This window comes from Electrophorus electricus, chromosome 25 (assembly GCF_013358815.1).
Source record: "Electrophorus electricus isolate fEleEle1 chromosome 25, fEleEle1.pri, whole genome shotgun sequence".
Taxonomy (NCBI): Eukaryota; Metazoa; Chordata; class Actinopteri; order Gymnotiformes; family Gymnotidae; genus Electrophorus; species Electrophorus electricus.
The window spans coordinates 5170606-5193663 of NC_049559.1; the positions used below are offsets into that span (position 1 = coordinate 5170606).

Sequence of the window (23058 nt, forward strand, 5' to 3'; positions counted from 1 at the left end):
GAAAACTGCTGTTTATACTTTTGTCCAGCCACATTCATTAAAAAGTTATTTACTATTTCAGAGGAACATTTTTTTCTAATAGGAAAGAAATTAGGCAATCTTGTTTCTGTTATGATCACATCAAATACAACATCCAATACACCAGTGCTTACGTACAACAACAATGCTGTACAACAACGCTCAAGGTATTTGATCATATATTTGAAGAACATGAAAGACACAAAATATCATATACTGTTGAACCAAAACAACAAGTGAAGTTCTTAACCTTCATAATGTTATTTAGTGACCGTTGTCGGCCAGAGGAGGATGGCCCTCCCTTTGAGTCCTGGTTCCTCTCAAGGTTTCTTCCTCGTGCTCTAGTTTTTCCTTGCCATTCTTGACCTTTGCTTGTTCTCTGGGGACTTGGACTTAGACATTTGTAAAGATGCTTTGTGACAACCTCTGTTGTAAAAAGCACTATATAAATAAATGTGATTTGATTTATTTGAACTTCTTTAAAATGATTTATAAAATCTAGATTTCTCATTTATACACTGAGAACCACTCTGCAATACAATATGTACAATACTACAATACTAAACAAAATATCTATGTAAAAAGATGCAGAAATTTGTGGGTGATAATGTATGACAAGTGAATTCTATATATATTAAGAATGGTGTAATAAGTGTGTGTAAGCTTTTAAGTTACACATTATCTTTGTTTTGGACTAAAGTAATGTATAATATGGTTGAGAGGGATGCTGAGCACTACATTACTGAAAATGTTTTGTATCCAGTCTGTCTTGGCATTGATCTTGACAGAAGTTAAAAGCAAAGAATAATTTCCTGTGCACCAGCAGGGGCTCAGTGACTGGATCTAATGGTCGATAAAACTCAATCATTGAGGAATCTCCAAAGAAGCGGCTCTTTGCTCCTCTGTGTCTTCACTGGATGGCACTACATACTTTGGCTGACAAAATATAAACAGTTTCCTGCATTTGTCTGAATTTGATTGATGATTATGAGTAATTTACTCTTCCACTGTAGTCTATCATACTCATTGCAAAATACGCTGGTCTGCTATGCTAACATTAGATACCTGCATTGCCTGTGCAAGCTAGTTTGTTCATAAAACATTGTTTTCAGAAGCCTTACAAAAGTTAAACATTTCAGCAGTTGTTTTTAATCCTCTCAAACTAGCAGTACATGTTTTGAGCTGAATTGACCTCTGGTGGTGGAGTGGGGGGTGGGGTAGATATGGCTGACATTATGCACCACTTTACCTCCTATGGGTGGAGCAGCTGTGGATTGGCCCTGCGTAATGTGACTTCTGTTCTTCATCTCTGAGCACTGAGAGCTAATGACATGATCTTAGCGCTTGCCCTCAGGTGCCTGTCAGACTCCAACTTCTCAATGACTGGGATTACCATTAAAAAACAGGGGGGAGGGGGGGGGGGGGGGGAAAGAAAAACCCTGTTTGAAATCTGAAGAAGGTTGCTCCAGCCTGGACCGTATCGGGCTTGACAGCTCTTTTCTTGAAGATGGCGCAGATCAGAGACATGGCCCTGCTGATGTAGCGTGGTGGGCTGGATTGTTTCATAAGTTGCAATTCTTGGCACAAATAGAAGCTGAGTACTTGGTACAAGAGTCAGTGCATTACTGCTAAGTGATATGCAGCGAGGAGGGAGGAACATGGATGAGTGAGTACGCTCTTCACGGACACCCATTCCTGGCTTTCTCACAGGCTGGTTGTAATTTTGCTCCCTGGTGTGGAGCGCTTTGAAAGCAGCTTCTTTTTATTGCTATGCTCTCCCTCTTCTGGAAGGAGCTCTTCTGGAAAAGCCTGTCAGAATATTTTACAATCATGAATACCTTAGTGACAGATCTCCTAAAGATGACCGGTTGATAAGTATGTGCACGTAAGGACTAGCGGAGCAGCTTGTTTTCATCAGTGTTTGTGGTGCTAACAACTCATGATGGAACATATTCTCATTCTCATTCTCTCTCTCTCTCTCTCTCTCTCTCACACACTCTCTCTCTCTCTCTCTCTCTCTCTCTCTCTCTCTCTCTCACACACACACACACACACTCTCTCTCTCCCTGCACCATCAGCTCAGTGTGCGTAGCGGTAAACCACCGCAAATGGCATTTGCATTACGCTCTGATCACAGCTGCACAACTCAAATATCTCATTCTGATTTATGTGCTCATCTCCCTGGACAGTTGTTTTGGAAATTGTATTTAGTGTTATATGATAATATACCAGTTCTAAAATATCATGTGTACAGACACCACACATTAAAACCAGAATTTAATACTTTGTGGTTTAATATGGTTGGTTCAGACTGAACAAGACAGTAAAATCAATAACAATTGATTAGTGCAATTGAGATTATTTGTCCAATGAAATTCAATGTATCAGATAAACTGTATTAGTCAAACTGCACCACTGACTTCAATACTTTTGTGTGTCCCACAGAAATAAGTTTGTGTAAACATTTTCACTCAGTTGAGTGATAGAGGCCAACAAATTATTAGTCCAAGATCAGTTTGATGTGAAAGCAGGCCTTTCAGGATTATACTGAATGGTCAGTATTTTGCAGTGGCCAGTATGCTCTCAGGAATGGTAGTGTGGAGAATCTGAACAGATCACCTCCTCTCACCCTCTCTGCACAAGACTGAGTGCTGTGATCTGTAACGCACCAAATGCTGAAAATGGGGATTCCAATAATGCTTATGTAAAGAAAAGCACCTTTTACAAGTTAATGACATTTTTTTTCTCTTCATTAAGGGTCCCAAAATCTCTATATGTAAAAGTAAATAGAATAATCAGCAAAACCATTTTCTGAATTTTATCATTTTATTGGTAATTCTTAACATAGTGCATATGTACAGTAATAAGTTATATATACACTCCTTTGCGGTAAGAGTTGTATTTACCTCTGCTTTTTCCTAAACCTTTACTTTGTCATAAAATATGCTAATGAGGTAAGTTGAGCGGGTCTGTACAGATGTTGGTTACTGATCAAAACCAGATGTTTTTCATAGCTTTCTACATCCTTTCTTCCAGAGTTCAGCTTGATCTTGCTGTCAAACAATTCTAAAAACGAAATAAATGAATACACGCTAAGAAGTTAAACGTTGTACATGTAGACAAAATCTTTAGGCAGTACCAGTTCTGCCCCTGTTGGATCACACTCATCCATCATTGTCTCCAAGTTAAACTGTGATCTCAGAAATGCTCTAAACCCATCTCACCGCATATCTCCCCAAAACACAGCAGCAGCACACATGAAGTCTAGATGTCACCCAGAGCTTATTACGGAGACATTACGGAGTGGCCTCCAGCTGAAATTAAGTCTGTAAGCTTGTGCTGGACCACAGCATGCCTGTAAGCCCCTGCTGGACCACAGTGAGCCTGTAAGCCCCTGCTGGACCACAGTGAGCTGTAAGCCCCTGCTGGACTACAGTGAGCCTATACGCCCCTGTTGGACCACAGTAAGCCTTTAGTCTTGTGCTGGACCACAGTGAGCCTGTAAGCCTGTACTGGACCACAGTGAGCCTGCAAGCCTGTACTGGACCACAGTGAGCCTGTAAGCTTGTGCTGGACCACAGTGAGCCTGTAAGCTTGTGCTGGACCACAGTGAGCCTGTAAGCTTGTGCTGGACCACAGTGCCCAGCCCCATTCCTGCTTCATTTCTACCTTCTGTACACAATTAACCACTTACACAACTCCCTTCTGCTTACTGCTGGTGGCTTTATGGCTTTTCCACTTGGTCTTGATAGTAAATGAGGTGCTGGAAATCACAGGCACTTTACACTCTGAGTTGTTAAACCGCAATTCCAGCCAATCAGAACCAACGGCAGCAGCTCCCCCAGGGAGTGTGGAAGGTTAGGCGGGGCCATGCACAGCTAGGCACGTGTTTGGAACCTGCTCTCACACTGCCGTCAGTGCCGGATTGTATGACAATCTCGTTGTTCTTTCAATATAATTCAGGTCATATTCTGAGTTTGTTAGTAAGGTTAAATATGCATGGTAGTTTCAGTCTATTCACATGCATTTCACATTAGAGTACAGAATACAGCTGTATGAATCATGCTTGGACAGGTCAGATGCCTGTGTGAGGTGCTGGACTTTCTAAGTGTTTTCAAACACATAAAAAGAGCAGTGTGCTCTGAACACCTGGGACCCACACCGGCAGCCGTGGCAGCCAAGATGAGTTTACTAAAATCGTATCACTGCAAAAGAAATCTTCAGTCCAATGACAACAACTACAAGTCAGTTCATGAAATATAATAGGAGCGTCCAGCGCAAAACAATTTGTTTTTTTTTTAACCTGACAATCGGAAAGATTACAAGGGTTGTTAAGTTTTGAAAGAAGTAAAATGAAAATAAACCAATTGTACTCTTCATCTCAAATTTGAATAGGGTGTCCAATTCCATTACGAACCCGGGCTGACTGCAGTTTTCACCGGCAATATGCCGTTTGATCTCTGTCCTATCAGTCACAGGCATGCAGTGAAAAATGCCCCACACAGGGTTCTGTGGGAGGGAGCTACACAAGAACCTCAGTCAGCGGCGCCGCCCCTGGAGGACTGGCATTCTTCATGCGATTCGGAGTGAGGGAAAAGGGGTTGCTTCTCACACGCTGGCGCAGCGGGAGGAGAAGGTTGGTTGGTGGCTGGAGGGGGGAACCCCACCCTCAGGCCCCCCCAGGATATCGAAGCAGAGGGCCTCGACGGCGTCCAGCCTCTCAATCTGCACCAGGCGGGTGAGCAGGTCGGGGATGCTATAGCCGGCCGTGCTGACACGGTCGAAGAGCTGCATGGCGTCCGTCATGCCTCCGATCTCATCGCGCTTCAGCCCGAAGCTCTCGGCCAGGTGCCTCCACGTCTTCACCACCGCCTTGTCCGCACTGTAGGTGGCGCTCAGCATGCGGCTCGTCCGCTCCAGGCAGTCAAACGGGAGCTCTGTGGGACTCAGGCCTGCAAAGATACATGCGCGTGGCTCACGTCCTCAAAGTGTCCAAAAGACAAAACCCTTAACACAATGTCAGCAGCAGCTCAGACAAGGACATGAGCATAGTGGAGCCGCCGAGCTCTAGAAATACCTGCCACTTTAAAACCCACTCAAAAAACATCGTATGATTTGATCATTTTGTTTTCGCAAGTGGGAATGTTGTTTAGCATCGGGGAAAAAAGACACATTCACTGACTCAAAAAAGCAAAAGAGAAACAAAGAGCAGAAGAAAAAGCAGAAGACCGATGAGCCGCTCAAATGTAATTCTTCCAAGCTGCACCCTGAGGAAGTGCAAACACTCCACAGGTTTGCATCTCAGCTGTGTCATGTGCCATCTGTGGCCAGTGAACTGTGTGGATGCAACAGGCCACATTCCCAAGAGAAAGGAACAGGGGACTTACCCGCAGTGACTCTAACTGGGTGTCTGCCAGGTTATACGTGAGACACTTAGCAGTGATATGCTGTAGTTTTAAAATCTGAAGGTTGCTGGCTTTAAAAGCATCTGCTCCTGGGCTTAATATCTGACAAAATGTAACAAGAAGTAGAATAAGCGTGGCGGTCAGCCAGGGCCAGACTCTACTGCTAGACTGAAACAGCAGCGGCCAAACCTTATGGTTTACACAAACTGCAAACAAGTAGATTTGTAGGAAAATGTATTTTCTAAACTGATTGCGAGGATTAGTTATAGTTTGGCAAAAACAAAGAAAGAAAGAAACAAAATACCCCCAAAAAACAGAATATAGAGAATAAATACTTTCAAATATGGCTCTGTTGAAGCATACTGTAAGGTGAAGGTTTCCAGACTCTAGAGCCATTTTGGCATACTCAGTTTTCCAACTGTTGCATAAAGCACTCACACAGATAGGCCAAACATGCCGATCCCAGAGCTCCAGCTATAAACATGTAAACATATGTAAACATAATCTGCATTTAAGGATGATGGGTGTGGTTTTAGCCTTGGCATACTGTTGTGTGCATATTTGTTGGACAAACTCTGATGGTCTCCTGTTTGTGGAGCAAATATCTGAAAATATTTTGAGGTTTTTTCTTTTGCTCTGTCAGCCCTGTTACGACTCGGTGTGGGGCATGTGTTTTGATTAACTGGTCTCCAAGTCAGAAACCTGACCTTAGCTGGGTCTAGATTTTGCATTCATGAAGACTTTCAGAACCCACTGTCAGTTGGATGTGTCCCCTTAAAATTGAGATGGTCAGACAATCCGAACCAACACTAAAAGACATCTGCGGCGGCATTATCCCAGTCTTTGAAAGTTCAGGGGTAATTCTGAGCAGTGCTAAGTACAGGTGGCATTCATTTTGCTGTCAAAACATCAAGCGAAACACAGACGCATGTCTCCATGGAAAAGTGTCTTTCGAAACGTGCTGATGTACTGAGATGGAGGACAGATGTCAGTGGTGCTGAGAGTGATCAGTGATCTGTATCCGCAGGCACAGAAGGCAGTATGGTTGCTGACCCCTCACGCTGCACTTTTCTTGCATATTTAAAGGAAAAAACTAAACAAAACACTTTTTTAAACTTCTCTGAGAAGTGTAGAAAGACTGCCATTGTCTGCTTAGCTACTGGAGTTGTGCTGATTGAAATTGTGGGATTACATTTACAAGTTATCTGATAGTATTTTTTCCGAAAAGATATAAAGGCTCGACTGAGACGTAGCAACTAGAATCTCATTAGTTGGTATTATGGCTGTGATAGGTCTGTTGTCTGAGTGTTACGCCCTGCTGTGGTGTGAAGGAAGGACTCACCCTCAGACACGCTGCAGGCTTTTGTGTAGAAGTCTAGGATTTTTTTCCTCCGACTGTGAATCTGCAGCAAGAGCGAAAGACAAAAAGTTGAAATGAGTCACAGTGCAGGAAAGGAAACCTGAGCCAGCATCACACAGTAGACTGTAAGGACAGAACCACCATTATATAACTGGTTATACAGAACTGGTCTTTTAATGTAGTTCCAATATTGATGTCGCTCTTGTGTTTGATGTAGTTCTTGTGTTAATCGACTTTCTGTGTGAAACAGGGTTTGTTTCATTTTAATGAGGCATATCAGAATTCAACCAATACATCAAAAAGAGTTTTTGGTGAACTTGGAAATTGCAGCCAGGTTAAAATAGAATGTATGCAGTGTATACGTATGGAGGGATTGTGTGTGCGCGCGCACGTGTGTAGGCGTATGTATGTGTGTGTGTGTGTGTGTGCGTGCGTGTGTGTGTGTGTGTGCGTGTGTGTGTGTGTGTGTGTGTGTGTGTGTGTGTGTGTGTGTGTGTGCGTGTGTTTGTGCGAGTGTGTGTAGGCGTATGTATGTGTGCGTGCGTGTGTGCGCGTGTGTGTGCGTGCGTGCGTGCGTGTGTGTGTGTGTGCGTGCGTGTGTGTGCGTGTGTGTGTGTGTGCGTGTGTGTGCGTGTGTGTGTGCGTGTGTGTGTGTGTGCGTGTGTTTGTGCGAGTGTGTGTAGGCGTATGTATGTGTGCGTGCGTGTGTGCGCGTGTGTGTGCGTGCGTGCGTGTGTGTGTGCGTGTGTGTGCGTGCGTGCGTGTGTGTGCGTGTGTGTGTGTGTGCGAGTGTGTGTGTGTGTGTGTGTGTGAGAGTGTGTGTGTGTGCGTGCGTGCGTGTGTGTGTGTGTGCGTGCGTGCGTGTGTGTGTGTAGGCGTATGTATGTGTGCGCGTTCAGTGTCGGTGTATGTGCTCACCCCCATGGCTCTGCTGGTGTAGTTGTTGTTGATGGTGTTGCTGGAGCAGGTCTTGTCTCTGGTGAGGTGGACGAGGGACAGGAGACAGAGATCCGTGGCCCCCTGCTTCTCCTGCGCTGCCTCCTCGTCGCTATCCATGCTGCGACTTAGCAGCTGCTCATTCTCTGAGGACGCGTCGTTTTCACTGCGCACATGGATGGAGCAACGGTTAAAGGTTTTAGGCTCTGTCAGCGTCATGTCATCTGTTCCAGCTCTGCCAGTCGGGTAAAGATAAACCCACTGCCAGCATATTATGTATGACAAGTGGGAACAAAAGTTTTAATTCTATACTGTAGTGAGACATTAACGTAACTATACCACATAGGAAGTGACCTTTTGTCTGCACGCTATCATATAACTGCAGCTTCAGCACTGAAGTCTCTGGAGTGAAATACAACCACAACATACACCCAGAAACTCAAGAATTGCGCTAACTTCTAACTTGAAACACACCATTTTAAATTGATCTTTACTTTACCCCCAGGGCAGTGATGAGCCTCCTATTTGTAGCACGTAGCTGGGCGATCTCTGCACTAAACTTCACAGCACTCGTCTCTGTCCTCTGAGGTGCCTCAGAGGTGCTAACAGAACATCATTGTTCCGCAGACACCCAATCCCTGTGTGGGGCTGCCAAAGCGCCGGGTGCATTAGCACATCCTCTGGCATGCAGCTTTGCTACGCCACTCATCCTCTCGGCGTGGGGGAGAGGGGATGTCTGCTGCCCTGTGTAAACTCTCTTAAGCCTCAAACACTGGCTGCTCGCAAGGTGGCCCCACCTTTCTCCTGGCTTTTTGTGTAGGCATGGGAGGTTTGGGACCTGATTTAGAAACTTTAGCACTGTAACTGTAGATTACACGTGTAGCTGTGTACTTTAGCACTTAACTTTGGGTCTGGGTTAGTTTAAGGGTTGTATTCGCTTCTGAGTTGGAGTTGGCTGGGTAAGTCTTTAGGTAAAGACTTACCCAGGGCATGGCAGGTTGCTAGTAGGCAGCCACCCTTTGTTTCTGTATAATAGGCACGAGAAAAGGATTAGCAGCAAAATGCTGTCTTCTTGTTTTTGATCAGAGCTGCTTTCTCCTGGTGGGTTTTGACTAAGAGGGCTCATAATTGCTGATTATGTTTGTGAAAAACGAACATCTCTGAAGTCTGCAGCCGCTGGGCACATTTATGTCGAACTACATCATCCCACTCACATCAGACGCAGGTGAAGAGGGAAAAAAAACAGAAGGTTTATTAAACAGCCTAAAAAAAACCAAAAAACCTTCAAGTGAGCTTGGTTTTTCCATGCCATGCCCATCTGAGTGGCACAGACGCCTTCACACTCACGTTCACACGTTCACAGAGCACCTCGCACTCTGTATTCCAGTGAAAGAGCGAGCAGCCAGACCAACTGCTGGAACTTGTTCTGTGGTGACTTAATTACCGGTAGAATGTCGAGCTGAAAATCTGATAAAAAAACAACAACAGCTCTTTGAGGCCTTTCTTAATCTGCAGCAGTCTGTACTTGCTCTCTTTTCCTGTCATATTTGCAACGTGTTTGTATCCTAGAGACTTTGACAACACCATCACCTCATAATTGTTTTCACTTATGAGAACATCAGGTAGGGAGTGCAAAGAGTTTTTTTTTCATTATCCTAAGTGTATTAAATAAAGATCTTTTTCACCAAGTGTTTAGAGTAGTGTAAAGGCCTTTATTCACTAAGTGTTAATAGTATGCGTAGTGGTCTTTTTCACTCCAGAGTAGACATAGTGTTTCTTTTTCTTGTCTTACCTTTTTACTGTTTTTGTAGGAGGCGGCTTCATCTTGTCGAACTCATCCTTCTCAGAGAAGATCACCACGTTCTCTGAAAGGGCAAACGTGGGATTTGCAAGCTTTTCATTTGTTAATAATAAACAGCAACAATAAAACAACAACAACAAAAAACAAACAAACAATGAAATCTGGATTAGGACAGAATATATATATATATATATATTAGTTTGACCTAATATATATTTGGCAGCACATTCAAAATTTCAGCACAAGGTAATAACCCTGTCCGGACTTGATAAAAGGTGGTCGGAAAGTTTTGCAGTGACACTGGGCTGTCAGCCCAACAAAGCAAGCGGCTATCGTTTCATTCAATGAGCCGACGGTGCTGGCGGTGAAGAGCAGGATGAGCGTTGCGCCCAGGGCCAGCTGAACAGGAAACAAGGCCGTTAATCACCCTCAACGGAGGCCTGCATTGGCAGAGCCGCCCAACAGTGATGCCACTCATCTGAAGGATCAGCTCAACATGCTCCCAGCTACGCTCCTAACATCTGTCAGTGAGCATGACTTTCCAGTGAATGGCAGGCAGTTGTGTATGCATATTTGAGGGGGAAAAAAATGTAGCCAGTGGATTAAATCCACCCAGTCATTTAAACGTTTAAATGTGGCGAGTGAAGGGCCTGCGTTTGAGCAGGCAGTAATGACCAGGCTCTGGGGAGGTGATACAGGCTCTGCACTGCCTGTGGAAAACACGACGAAATACTGATGTTTCATTTCAGTGTGCAGATTATTTAGAGTGAATTATGTGTGTTCAAACAACTTGAACTGAAAATGAGACCTTAGGGGGATGAGAGCCTTCAAAATGACAGACGTTCACTTCAACTTCTTTAATGTGGCCCATGCTTGTGTATTTTGTAAGTCGCTGCCCTTCCAGTACAACAGTTTCTAATATAAATGAGAATCTTCCAAATATACTTGCCAACCACCAGATGGTAAATAAAATTATTGTGCATGTCAGCAAAAATGACATTCAATGACCTCAGGAAGAAAGACCTCATCAAGTTTTTTAATAAGCCAAAAAACTGAAATACTCATATGGGACCCTCAACCCGTCTCAGCTGTCATGGCTACTCCCACTACCCTGATGTCCCCGGCTGTACACTGTGTGCACAATTATTAGGCAAGAGTATTTTCACCATATCATCATTTTTATGCATATTTTCCAACTCCAAGCTGTATAAACTTGAATGCTTATTGGATTTAAGCACATCAGGTGATGTGTATTTGTGTAATGAAGGAAGGTGTGGCCTAAGGAGATCAAACCCTCTATTTATTTCCAAGGTCCAAAAAACGCTATAGCTCAGCAGCTAAGATCATACCTGAATCAGAAACAGCTGCATGAAGTCTTTCAGTCAGGGTTTAGGCCTCATCATAGTACAGAGACAGCACTGATTAAACTAGTTAATGACCTGTAGTTGGCTTCTGACCAGGGTTATGTCTCTTTGCTTATAGTGGTTGATCTGAGTGCAGCATTTGACACTATAGATCACAACATTCTACTAGATAAACTTGGGATTAGGGGAATAGCCCTTTCCTGGTTTAAATTTTATCTAGCTGTTCACTACCAGTTTGTTAACATAAATGGAGACTTTTCAGCATACAACAAGGTTAGCTATGGTGTCCCATCTGTTCTAGGGCCCCTGCTTTTTTCTTTATATATGCTACCTCTAGGTGATATTATACATAAACACTGTGCTAGTTTCCATTGCTACGCTGATGATACTCAGCTATATGTCTCAGCCTAACCAGGGGACATATCATCTTAGTATTACTGAGGAATGCATAAAGGATGCCAGACCCTTGATGTTGAGAAATTTTCTCTCACTTAATCCTGACAAAACAAAAGTGCTTCCATTAGGCCCACAGACAGCTAGGACATCACTCTCTAATTACTTAATGAACCTCAATGGTCTCCCAATCACATCTTCTCTATTAAAGATCTTAGTGTGAGTATGGATCCCAGTCTGTCATTCGAAGCTCGTGTAAATATTTCTAGGACTGCATTTCTCCACCTTCACATGATGTAGAAAAGCTAGTCGATGCATTTATCAGTTCATGATTGGACTTCTGTAATACCTTCCTATCTGGCTGTACCATTAAGTGCCTAAACAAGCTCCAGCTAGTTCAAAATGCAGCAGCCAGAGTTCTTACTGGAACTGGATCATTTGATAACATCACTCCTATCTTAGCTACTTTACATTGGCTCCCAGTAAAATTTCATATTGATTATAAAATACATCTAATAACCTACAAAATACTGAATGGTTTCGCCCCTTAGAGAACTCCTAGTGCATTATGATCCACCACGTCTGCTTAGATCAAAAGGTGCTCTTTTCTAGTACCAGGAATAAGAAAATCTACCACAGGGGGCAAAGCCTTTTCCTGTAATGCTCCCACACTATGGAATAACCTTCCTATAAATGTTTGAGACTCAAACACAGTCTCCATATTTAAGGCTAGGCTGAAAACCTGTCTATACAGTCAGGCATTTTATTAACTACCTACCATCTTAGGTAAAGGTGTAGATATGGGGGTCCATGGGCATTGAGAGTTATGGTAAACTGGGATGGTATGATGCTGTTACTTCACTTCTCTTTTGTCACTCAAGTTTGTTGACTGAGAACGGCAAAATGCTGATGTTCCAGGGTGCCCTCACGCCTGTGTTTCCTTCTGGCTCTTTCCTTTTAGCTGTGATGCCATAGCTAGATCTCTCATGATCTAGGGAGTTTTTCATTTGTAAAGCTGCTTTGTCACAATATCTGTTGTAAAAAGTGCTATATAAATACATTTGATTTGACTTGACTTCTAGCTGCCAGTTAATAATATGTTCTCTCACCTGCTCTAAATACATCCTCAGACCTTTTAGTCGTAAATGGATAAGATACATTGAAAATGTTAATCTTCTTAGGGACACAGAGAACGTTTTACACCACCCCTCATGATTTCTCTCACACTTTTGACTCAAATGGCCTTTATTCACATATCATTGCAAGCACATCCCCCATCCTTTACATTTCCCTTATAATAGTTAGCTGTTTTTAACCCTTCATCACAAACTGACAGATAAAGACTATAATCCCTGTGAGAATAACTGCTGAAGTCATATCTACACATTTTGAGGCAGATCTTCTAGAAGCTCTTAAAAATGACCCCATTATACTTTGCCAGTTTATGGCCTGCGGCGAGAGCTCAGACCCAGAATTCCACTCTGCAATACTCACTACACACTCTGCCATACTCACTACACACTCTGCCATACTCACTACACACTCTGCAATACTCACTACACACTCTGCCATACTCACTACACACTCTGCAATACTCCCTACACACTCTGCCATACTCCCTACACACTCTGCCATACTCACTACACACTCTGCCATACTCACTACACACTCTGCCATACTCACTACACACTCTGCCATACTCACTACACACTCTGCCATACTCCCTACACACTCTGCAATACTCACTACACACTCTGCCATACTCACTACACACTCTGCAATACTCCCTACACACTCTGCCATACTCACTACACACTCTGCCATACTCCCTACACACTCTGCCATACTCACTACACTCTGCAATACTCCCTACACACTCTGCCATACTCACTACACACTCTGCAATACTCCCTACACACTCTGCCATACTCACTACACACTCTGCAATACTCACTACACACTCTGCCATACTCACTACACACTCTGCAATACTCCCTACACACTCTGCCATACTCACTACACACTCTGCAATACTCCCTACACACTCTGCAATACTCACTACACACTCTGCCATACTCACTACACAGCATTCCACTCTGCTATTCTCACAGCACACTCTGCCATACTCACTACACACACTGCTATAATCACTATATAATCTGCTATACTCACTGCACATTCTGCTAGACTCACTACACACTGCTATACTCAGTACAAACTCTGCTAGACTCACTACACATTTTGCTATACTCACTACACACACTGCTATACTCACTACATTCTGCTATACTCACTGCACACTCTGCTATACTCACTACACACTCTGCTATACTCAGTGCAAACTCTGCTATACTCACTACACAGTGTTCCCCTCTGAACAGCTTCTCTGGCTGTCCATGAAAGAGGGCAGCACGCTCAATGTCGCGGAGGACAGGCCCATGAGAGAAGTGTGCAGACGCTGCTTCTCTTACCCTGCACCTCCTTTTTCTCCTCTTGCTTGTTTGTTGGAGCCTCCATCGTCTTCACAATCTGCCCAGAACAGCATGCTAGGGCAAAAAGGCAATCAATGAGTCTTTTCTATGCAAACAATTTCAAACTTCCTCTCAGTCTCTCAAACACTGCTGTTTCTATTTAATGTCAGTAGAAAGGAGGATGATATTGAAAACCAGGACAAATATCTGTAAACCTAGTCCAGATCTGTCCAAACGGTGGTCCCTAGTCCCTTGGGTGTATGTGTGTGGTTATGTCTGTGTGTATGGTTACTCATACACTTAAAGAAGCGTCTCAAGTTGCAAGACCACCATCCAATACCCATCTGCTCTTACTTATTATGGTATTACTTAGACCATGGCTCACGGTAGATCTAATATATGCTAAATTAGATCCAAGTGAGCTAATATAAGTTGACGCAAATCACTTATTACATTAAAGACTCTGGGTAATAAAGCTGGATTTTAAATCAAATGTACGAACGTTATTTGGACTTATCAGATAGTTTGTGTAAGGCCTGAAAAAGGCTGAGGACTGAGCTGTGGACAGACTAAGCTCAGGGACCCTGACACACCTTGCCCACTTGGTTTAGTCTTCAGGATATAGAACATGATGATCATCACTATGGCGATGGCCATGATGAAAATGGTTGACATGGCAATGATGAGGGCTGTTGCTAGGTGACCCTGCCCAGTTGGATCTGTGACACAAGCACATGGCAGTTCAGCATCCAGCTGTACATATGAGGAAGATGGTTTATCACAGATGTAGTTCTGACTGAAGTGCTGTATGATACTACAGGTTATGCAAGTGCTGATGGATGCACTCAACATTCGGATTTCCCTAGCAGGCAAATCACTTGTTTCTAGAGTGGCGTACCTTTTTCGGCATGAGGAAAAATGGTTGTGCTGGTGGCGGATATTCCCGGGGCACGTCCAGATGACACGGGTGCGGTCCGCATGCCTGGAAAAGGTCAACAATGATTTCAGAGCTGCTGATAAAAGATAAGAGTCAGATTAACTGGAAGCGTCTCATAAAGTGTCTGATTAAGTGAATGTGTTTGATTAAGTGGGAGCGTCTAATAAAGTGGAAGAGTCTGATAAAGGGGAATGACAGATGCAGAAAAAGGAGAAGCCATGTTCAGATTGCTGAAGGAAACAGCCTCGTAACTGGATTGCTACACAATACAGAGCAGTACAAATATCAGTACAAGTGTAACAATTACACCAGTTTTGATCGATGTAGATATTTTAATTCCTGTGATGTGATTCTATTGATCCAGCATAAATACATTAATCCATATTGCTATTTTGATGCCATTCAAAATGTTTGTGAACTTATTTAAAATACTTTCTTCTACTGTATTGCAGTCATAGTTGAAAGATAAGAGTAATTATCTTAGTTTTGTTCAACCTAATAAACACTTATTTTAAATTTTGACAGTTTTATTGTCACTTAAAAAAGTTCACACCACCTAACTAGCTTGTAAAAATACTGAACTGATCATTAAAAAAGGTGAATTAATGCAGCACCCTTTAAAAAACACCTGACCAAACACGTCACTCTGCCTCTCCCAGTACTGAGCCACAACAATGCAGCTTTAGTTTAACATGTTCAGCACTCAGGATTCACACAGCTTCAGAGCATGATATGTCTCCACATGATATGGTCCACAATTCTGAATAAAGATGAGTCATGGGATGAGAACTGTCCTCTCAGAAAGTTTCAGTAGGAAATGTCCCAAAAAGACATGTGTGTGTGTTTTTTGTACTCAGTGTTTATTAGGTTTAGGCAATGAGGATTAAATGCCTCATGACTCCTCTGATTTAAAAAAAAGGACTTGCTTGTGAAGTTCCTCTTTGGTGAATTCCAGCCATTGAGCAGCAGAGACTTTCTTGTTGCTGGATGCTCTTAGCTGGTTGTCTGCAAATCTCCCTCTGCTTTTCCGGAGCTGAGCCACATGTGGACAGGTGAATGGAGAAGTGATCAGACCAAGCTAAGCCTGATCTCAGCTTCCTCACTGACTAGCACTAACCCTGAATGTTATACCACCTCCTGTTACAACAGAGCAATATACTCAGTGCCCTTTCAAATTCGTCAAATTGAGCTCATGCCCTCGATAGGGCTGATGGCACTGTAGGAGCATTTCATGGTGAACATGAACATGGTGAACATGGTGGATAACAGGGATGGATGCTAACCCTTCTGCTGGTACTGCTGGCACTTGTGGGCTGTCAAAGTCCGCCATGTCTATGATGCTTTTCAGAATCGGTGGACAGCAGAGCAGACAGGAGACATTTGTTTGAATTTCTTGGCAAGCAGAAGCAAGCTAATAATCTTTTTATACCCTCCAAACTTTTAATTGCTAGAGACAAACTGTGCTGTGGGCAAGTGTAATTTGCAGATTACCTGGCAAGTGCTAGCTCGTCTTTAACCCAAAAACAAGTGACTCCACTACATAGTTTTACATTAGTTGCATTCACGGATTGGTTCAAGATTTGTCAGTAAAATGTTTAAGTCCCGCCTCCCTCATTTCTACCGGTTCTCCCTGCCTGAAACCCAGAGCTGCTTTAAAAAGCTCTGCTCCACTGGTCCTGTGGCGTGAGAAACAGGATTCATCGTTGCAGCTCCGTAAAAGGACTATTAATACAACAATACAAATACATTGCATTTGCATATGTAACATGACACTTAAACTGAATGATCATTTTGATCAGTCAAAGGGAAGCCTCTGATCTCAAGCTGATATAATGCCTGACTTTATAAACAATACCTGGGCTAATGCATCATGTTGAAGGGCTCTGTACATGGCAAGATGCTTGCCAAACAGCTGGTTGTTGTTCTGTGCCATCTTTTAATAATCCAGCCCATCCATAGGGTGGCTTTTCCGAGCAATGTGCCTGACCTCAGCTTTCTGGTTTTACTTTGGTAAAACCAGTGTGAGGAAAGAAGACTGTATCTAAAGATACACACCACACATGCCGCGTGTCTCTCTTTTCTTTTTTTCCGTCATCTGATAAGTCGCAGGAGCTAATCATGTCATTTAACAATCTGATGTCATGCTCCCTTTGGTTTCTCAGTAAACCGCGTGGGATCAAACTAATCAAGACCATGTGTCATACTGCACTTTCAGAGTAAAAATGTTCCTCTTAAATATATAAACATCATTTTAATATCTGGTTTAAAGTCTAGATTTATAGATTAATTCCCATAAATGTAATTAACTTAAATTTTATTAATTTTAGCCAAAGCCAAAACTCAAAAATCTGGATAAAATCAGTGGTCTTATTAAACTCAGGATAAAATCAGTAGTCTTATTAAACCCAGGATAAAATAAGCAGGTTTATTAAACTTAGGATAAAATCAGCTGGCTTACTGTCTAGTGAGTCAAGAAAGTGGTCAGTGGCAGAAGCTGAACAGCTCTAAGTGACGCTGAGCGTGCTGAATGCTTCGGTCTCGCCTCCTCGGGGAGGTACATGGGATCTCTGCCTTGTGCCAATGTGCGGTTCATTCCATAGCCTCCATGCTTCAGGTATGCACTCTTAATAGGCAAGTCAATGATGTTAGGAACAACCTGCCAAACACCAAACCCCAGCCAAGGCAAGGAAAAATAAATCTAGAAATATTCATCGGCGTGGACGCTGATGCACTCCAGGCAGCCTGGGTCCTTTCTGGGGCTGGGGTTTACAGCAATGAAAGGACCTTCTCGTCCAACAGCGGTGCGTTTCCTCTTTGGCTTTAAACGTACCTTGCCGACTGTAGCAGGCTCTGTGTGAGGCCATATTACTCAGCTCGAGTAGCGCATCTTCACACACAGAAGTAGAGGCGGAGGGAAGGATCAGGAATAAGGCGCAGATGGAGTGGAGGAGACAGTGGAGGATGGGAGATGGAGCGGAAAATACAGGGAAGGGTTTGGGAGAGAAATGGGACGGATCATCCCAGCCCAGGAGGCAGGGCCTCAGGGAAAGTTCCCTTACACTCTTTCGTGTTGCGTGGTGCATTCTGACAGGAGTGACACACCATGCCGTAGATATTCCGAGGCCTGTTCTCCAAGATGTAGTACCTGACAGAGAAGCAATAATATGCAAACTTTTAGATGTTTTATTGTAATATTAAGTTACTAATTTATTTTCCGCTTTAGACTCATCTGTCTGTGCTAGAGTTTATGATAAAAACATATTGCATATATTCTTTTATAATTACCAATCACCCACACAATATATTCATCAACTTTGAGCCCAACATTACTAATATTTGTAACTAAGAGCATTTAAGTGACTTTCGTCCTTGTGCTGCAGATTATTAGTAGTATCAGATTCGTCCTCCCAGGAGGCAAACTCTTCAGCAGTTAATAAAGCTTCATAAGTGTGTGTGCATGATCACTGAAGAATAACTCAACAAAGAGGGAAAGAGAGAGTAACAGAAATACAAAAGTATAATGGCCTCCCTCTAAAAGCTAGCTCTGGGTCTGTCCACCTGAAAGACCAGACTGCTCCCAGAAAAGCAGCTTTTGTTTCTGTTTTTTTAGCCTTCCTTTTTGTTCACTGCAGTGCTCCTGATGTATAATCAGAGAAGACCCTGTGAAAGCCCTGCCACTGTAGCTCAGGCTCCTGTCTAAGGGAGTGTAAGCATGTAATGCCCGGATCACTTTCTCACTTGGTCACTCATCAGATGCTCATTTCAATTCAAACAGATGAAATAGAATCAGAATACAATATAGTCAAGGTTGCCCTGCGACATTTCTGTGCCCACTAAGCCGAACCTCTTGATTTAGGATGTTTTATGAAAGTACTGAAAGGCAATAGCATGTTTTTTTGCCTCGCCATTCATCCCCTCAGAAAAAGAGAAAAAGGGGAGAAATCAGTATAATCGGTTGGAGACTACTACTAGTGGACTATATTAAATACACTCAGTAATGTTCTCCTAAAAACCAGCACTTTGTATATTTACATTAAAAGTGATTGAAACCAGACCTTCCTCTTTAAGTGGGCACAGTATACCACTAGTCCAACTCATGTTAGAGTCCTTTAGCAAGTGTATATGGACCCGTGTGTGTGTGTGTGAGTGTGAGTGCGTGTGAGTGTGTGTGTGTGTGCGTGTGTGTGTGTGAGAGTGTGTGTACGTGTGTGTGTGAGTGCGTGTGTGTGAGAGAGAGAGAGAGAGAGAGAGAGAGAGAGAGATGGAGAGAGCAACTCTGTAACAGTTTATCTCGCTCATTGTTTCCATGATGCTCTTTGAGGAGACATATCTGCTGAGATGAGCAGTGCTGTGACCAATTTTGGGACATTAGTGTGGCAGTAGGAGGGGCGGGGCGGGGAGGGAACAGACTGGGCTGCAGGGTGGTCCATACATCAGAGCCTGATTTAGCACCACACTTCTCACTGCCTCTATATGCATCAGTAATGATCTTCTTAAAGAACCACCAAACACTGCATCACAAAATGCTTTCATTTATTCTGTGCTTCAGCCATAGCTATTTCACACATTATATAATAGCCTTTTGTTACCATTGCAGGCAATTTCACATTTACATACATATATTCTGCAAATGCGTCCAAGATGAGCACTATGAAAACAAAACATTATTATTATTGTCATGATCGTCACCAGGCCAGTGTGCAGTAGTGTTATATATTCTAAAACAGTAATGCTGCTGTGTAAGGCGTGGAGAGTGCAGTGATGTGTGCGTGTGTGTGCAGGCGTAGCATCGCTAACCCCGGCAGGCATGGTCCGCACTCGGCGTCGCTCTCCGCGGTTCCTGGTGTCAGCACCGTGGCCCTGTACAGTGAGTCGCAGTCCTTGTGCCGCCGGCAGATCTCGTACTTGCCCTTGGAGAACTTGCCCGGTGGACACGGCATGCAGTCGTAGTCTTCATCCTTGATGCCGTAGGCGCAGTTCTGAAAACAAACACAGCACACGCGCTGCATGACGGCTAGTGAGGGAAACAGGGCAGGCCGTTTCTACGCCACGCCACAGCGATGACTGATCTTCTGCATGCGGCGATTTTCCAAGGCGTCTGGTGAATGCAAAACACATTTGGTTATGCTTCTGGTCACGATACTGTGTCATTCATAACCAACGAATGACTGGTCCCATTGTACATTCTGCATTATTTAACTTACTAGCAAATGAATCACGTAGCACCGCTGGCTGGTCCGTTCAAACGATGCCTGAACTGAAACGATGTTTTCTTCTGCACGTAACTTTCATCAGTCTTCACTGAGCTGTGCACGGGGTATAGGGACCACTCTCACCAATGTATGCTGTCTCTGGCGTGGAGGGGAGGACCACGTGTGTAACAAGTGGCTTCCCCTCCTCCAATCCTACTACCTTTGTTAATCACACTGACTGACAGCTCACACCAGCCCAGTCCCTGGAGTGATTGAATCCAGACTGCTGGTTCACAGCGAACGTCTACTTATTACTAAAGCATTTTGGTATAATTACTCCCATGACCAGATAGAGACTTTTCTCCAAACACTATTATACTGCAGCCATAAAATGGGGTGCACAGTGATTCTATGAAATGAACTTTACTATGGAACAGAAAAACAATCCGTAACATACTTGTAAACTCAGATATCTGCATGATGAATCAGTCAATCAACAAGGATAGGCTGAAGAGGACAGAAGCAGAATGATGTCAGAATGATGTCAAGGTGCTACTAAAAAAGCTACTAGACAACATAATGATGAATGCAGAATTTATGTCAAAGTAAATAAAAACAATTTAGATGAAAAATGTTTCTATTAAAAGACTTTACTGTTGATTACATTATTAAGACTGTCCCTTACTTGAAAAAAATGGTTTGTTTTTACAAAGTTAGCATTGTTTTTGAAACTTTTGGCTTGTAGCGTATATCTGGCTGCAGTTAAGAAGAACTAGGCAATAAGCAAGCAAAACTTCAATTATGCAAGTTTTATTCCAGTCATCCCTGTTGTATTATAATAAAGAGATTTTCTTTTGTAATTTTGGGCCTTTGAAGGCAAAACAAAGATGCAAACAAATAAACAAATGTATTTTTATTATTATTATTATTTATTTATTTTTTAAGTAGTGGTTTATTTTTATTTTCACCATCAGCTCCATCTTTCTATCAGCTCATCAAAATCGCTGGTGCAATTAAGATAATAACTAACGATCCGCCTGAGCCTTGGGTGTGCAAAGGTAAATGTCTTTGAAGTTTGCCGTCCAGTAACAGGCTGAATCAATCTAATCTGCTCTATAGCCTAAACACAAAACAAGGCTGCGTCCCGGCTGAGCTGAGCTAGTTGACAGCTTGGGAAGTGGTTGGCACCGAGCATGTGGTCCTGTTTAAACTTCCACTCCTCTTCATTTCCCCTCAGTGCACCTCCATTGGGAATCTCCGTGTCAGTATTCTCCTGTTTAGCGAGAGAGATCTCCCCAGCCTCCTCTCTCTCTCTCTCTCTCTCTCTGTCTGTCTCTGTCTCTCTCTCTCTGTCTCTCTCTCTCTCTCTGTCTGTCTCTGTCTCTCTGTCTCTCTCTCTCTCTCTCTCTCTCTCTGTCTCTCTCTCTGTCTCTCTCTCTGTCTCTCTCGAAGCATGGAGGGAACAATACAACATGATTAACATGCTTGTAAGCCTTTATTAGAACAAGGTCCTTCTCTGGTCGCCAAGCTGGAGCTTTTTTACTTTTTTCCATTAGATTTTGTTTGTCAATGTGGTGGTGTTTTTTTCTGAATACATTGTCAGTGTGATTTGTTCATATAAAAGAGACATAATTGCATATAAAAAAGACATAATTGCTTATATATTGTTAAGTCATGTAGGCCATTTGAAGAGCCAGCAGGACCTGTAGATGGTAACACAGCAGGGTGCTGAGTAAGCATCGCTATGTCATGGCTGGGATTAAGTTTCAACCATGCCATGTTTTTTGGGGTCCAGTCTACAGGCTGCTCAGAAACAAAAGCACCAGCAGACCTGAAGTGCATCAGAAAGAATTGTGCAAACTTTGATTTCGCAAACGGATGCCTTTACACTACAACCTGAGAAAATACTAGGGAGTATGTTCGAATATGAATCTCACCCACCTTAAAAGGGTGGCTTCCTAACACTTCACATTTACAGGTGCATTTTTGCCCACACAGATATAAACCGTGGCAGAAACCTGAAGCCTGGTGTGGACACAGCAGATCTCAGCTTGCGTATAAACCATGTGTTCGTCTGGCTACACCACCCTGGTGAACACAGCCCGTCTGCCTGGCTCTGCTGCACGATTCTCTTCTTTTATGTGGTGTTCAACTTTAGCGTTCCAGGGATTGCTGGGGCGCCTGAGTGAGACAAGGAAGAGGAGGCTGACCCGGGATCTTCTACAAAAGCAACACGGCGCAGACCCTTCTGCTGAGCCACCGTTACGAAGACATTTGAAATGAAAGAATGCTAGTAGATCACAGGTCATGTGGATTACGAGCTGGGTGCATGGTTAATTAAAGAAAAAAGAGAAGCAAGACGAGAGGGGGACATGGAAGGAGAGAGCAGACTCTGCCCAGACTTGCTTAAGACCATTTGCGTTTCAAAGCCAGTGTGAACAGTGGGAAAGGTGTCGCTACGCACAATTAGCTTTGCTTGTACTTCATCACATCCACTCACTCGTTTGTCTGAATGAAGTTAGAAGACTAGACCAAGGTGCTGAATCAGGAGGGGCTAAAAGGGTCTCTTTGTTTAAATATAACAAAACAACTGGTGTAATACATCACAGGCTATATATGGGAAAACATACACTCAAGAGGACGGCAGAACACCCACATGCTGCTGTGAACTACAGCGATTGTCTTCTACGTCAACAAGGACCAGGAAAGTCTAAAAGTTGGTGTGTGCTGACCCTTTTATGCCACAGAATACCTTCTTGTTATCTGAAAGCCTGAATTGGTTTTAGAGCCAGTCGGGTGCGTGTGTGTGTGTGTGTGTGTGTCTCCCCAACACAGCCTTCTGAAGCATACACAGTCCTAGTAGAATGAGGACGGGCTACATGCAAGGTGGAGAAGAGCTGTGGGTGGGGTGGTGACTGGGTGGAGACTGAGCTGAGTCAGCTGGGCGAGGATATAAGCAAAAGGGTGGTATGGGGTTGAGTCAGTAGATGCTGCAGCGTGGTTTGGGCAAGGATGTGGGTTGGGTGGGAGGAGCTGCAAGTTGGGTGGGAGGAGCTGCATAGTGGGTGGGTGGAGCTGCATAGTGGGTGGGTGGAGCTGCATAGTGGGTGGGTGGAGCTGCAAGTTGGGTGGGAGGAGCTGCATAGTGGGTGGGTGGGGTGTACGGCAATGCTGCCTTAAC

At 43.5% G+C, this 23058-nt stretch overlaps 1 protein-coding gene across 2 annotated transcripts in view; it reads right to left on the reverse strand.

Moving 5' to 3' along the window:
- Positions 1-2825: 2825 nt before the first annotated feature.
- The window catches only part of edar (ectodysplasin A receptor), a 33954-nt gene continuing 13721 nt past the window's right edge, over positions 2826-23058 (reverse strand). The window contains exons 4-12 of one of the 2 annotated variants that reach the window (XM_035522954.1): positions 19483-19664; positions 17745-17830; positions 14647-14730; positions 14342-14467; positions 13749-13823; positions 9512-9584; positions 7702-7885; positions 6766-6826; positions 2826-4970 (exon numbers count right to left, since the gene is read on the reverse strand). In XM_035522954.1, the coding sequence (XP_035378847.1) occupies positions 4627-4970; positions 6766-6826; positions 7702-7885; positions 9512-9584; positions 13749-13823; positions 14342-14467; positions 14647-14730; positions 17745-17830; positions 19483-19664 (1215 nt within the window). In that variant the 3' untranslated portion in view covers positions 2826-4626. The remainder of the gene's footprint in view (positions 4971-6765; positions 6827-7701; positions 7886-9511; positions 9585-13748; positions 13824-14341; positions 14468-14646; positions 14731-17744; positions 17831-19482; positions 19665-23058) is intronic. The other variant, XM_035522955.1, reaches the window with a different exon arrangement.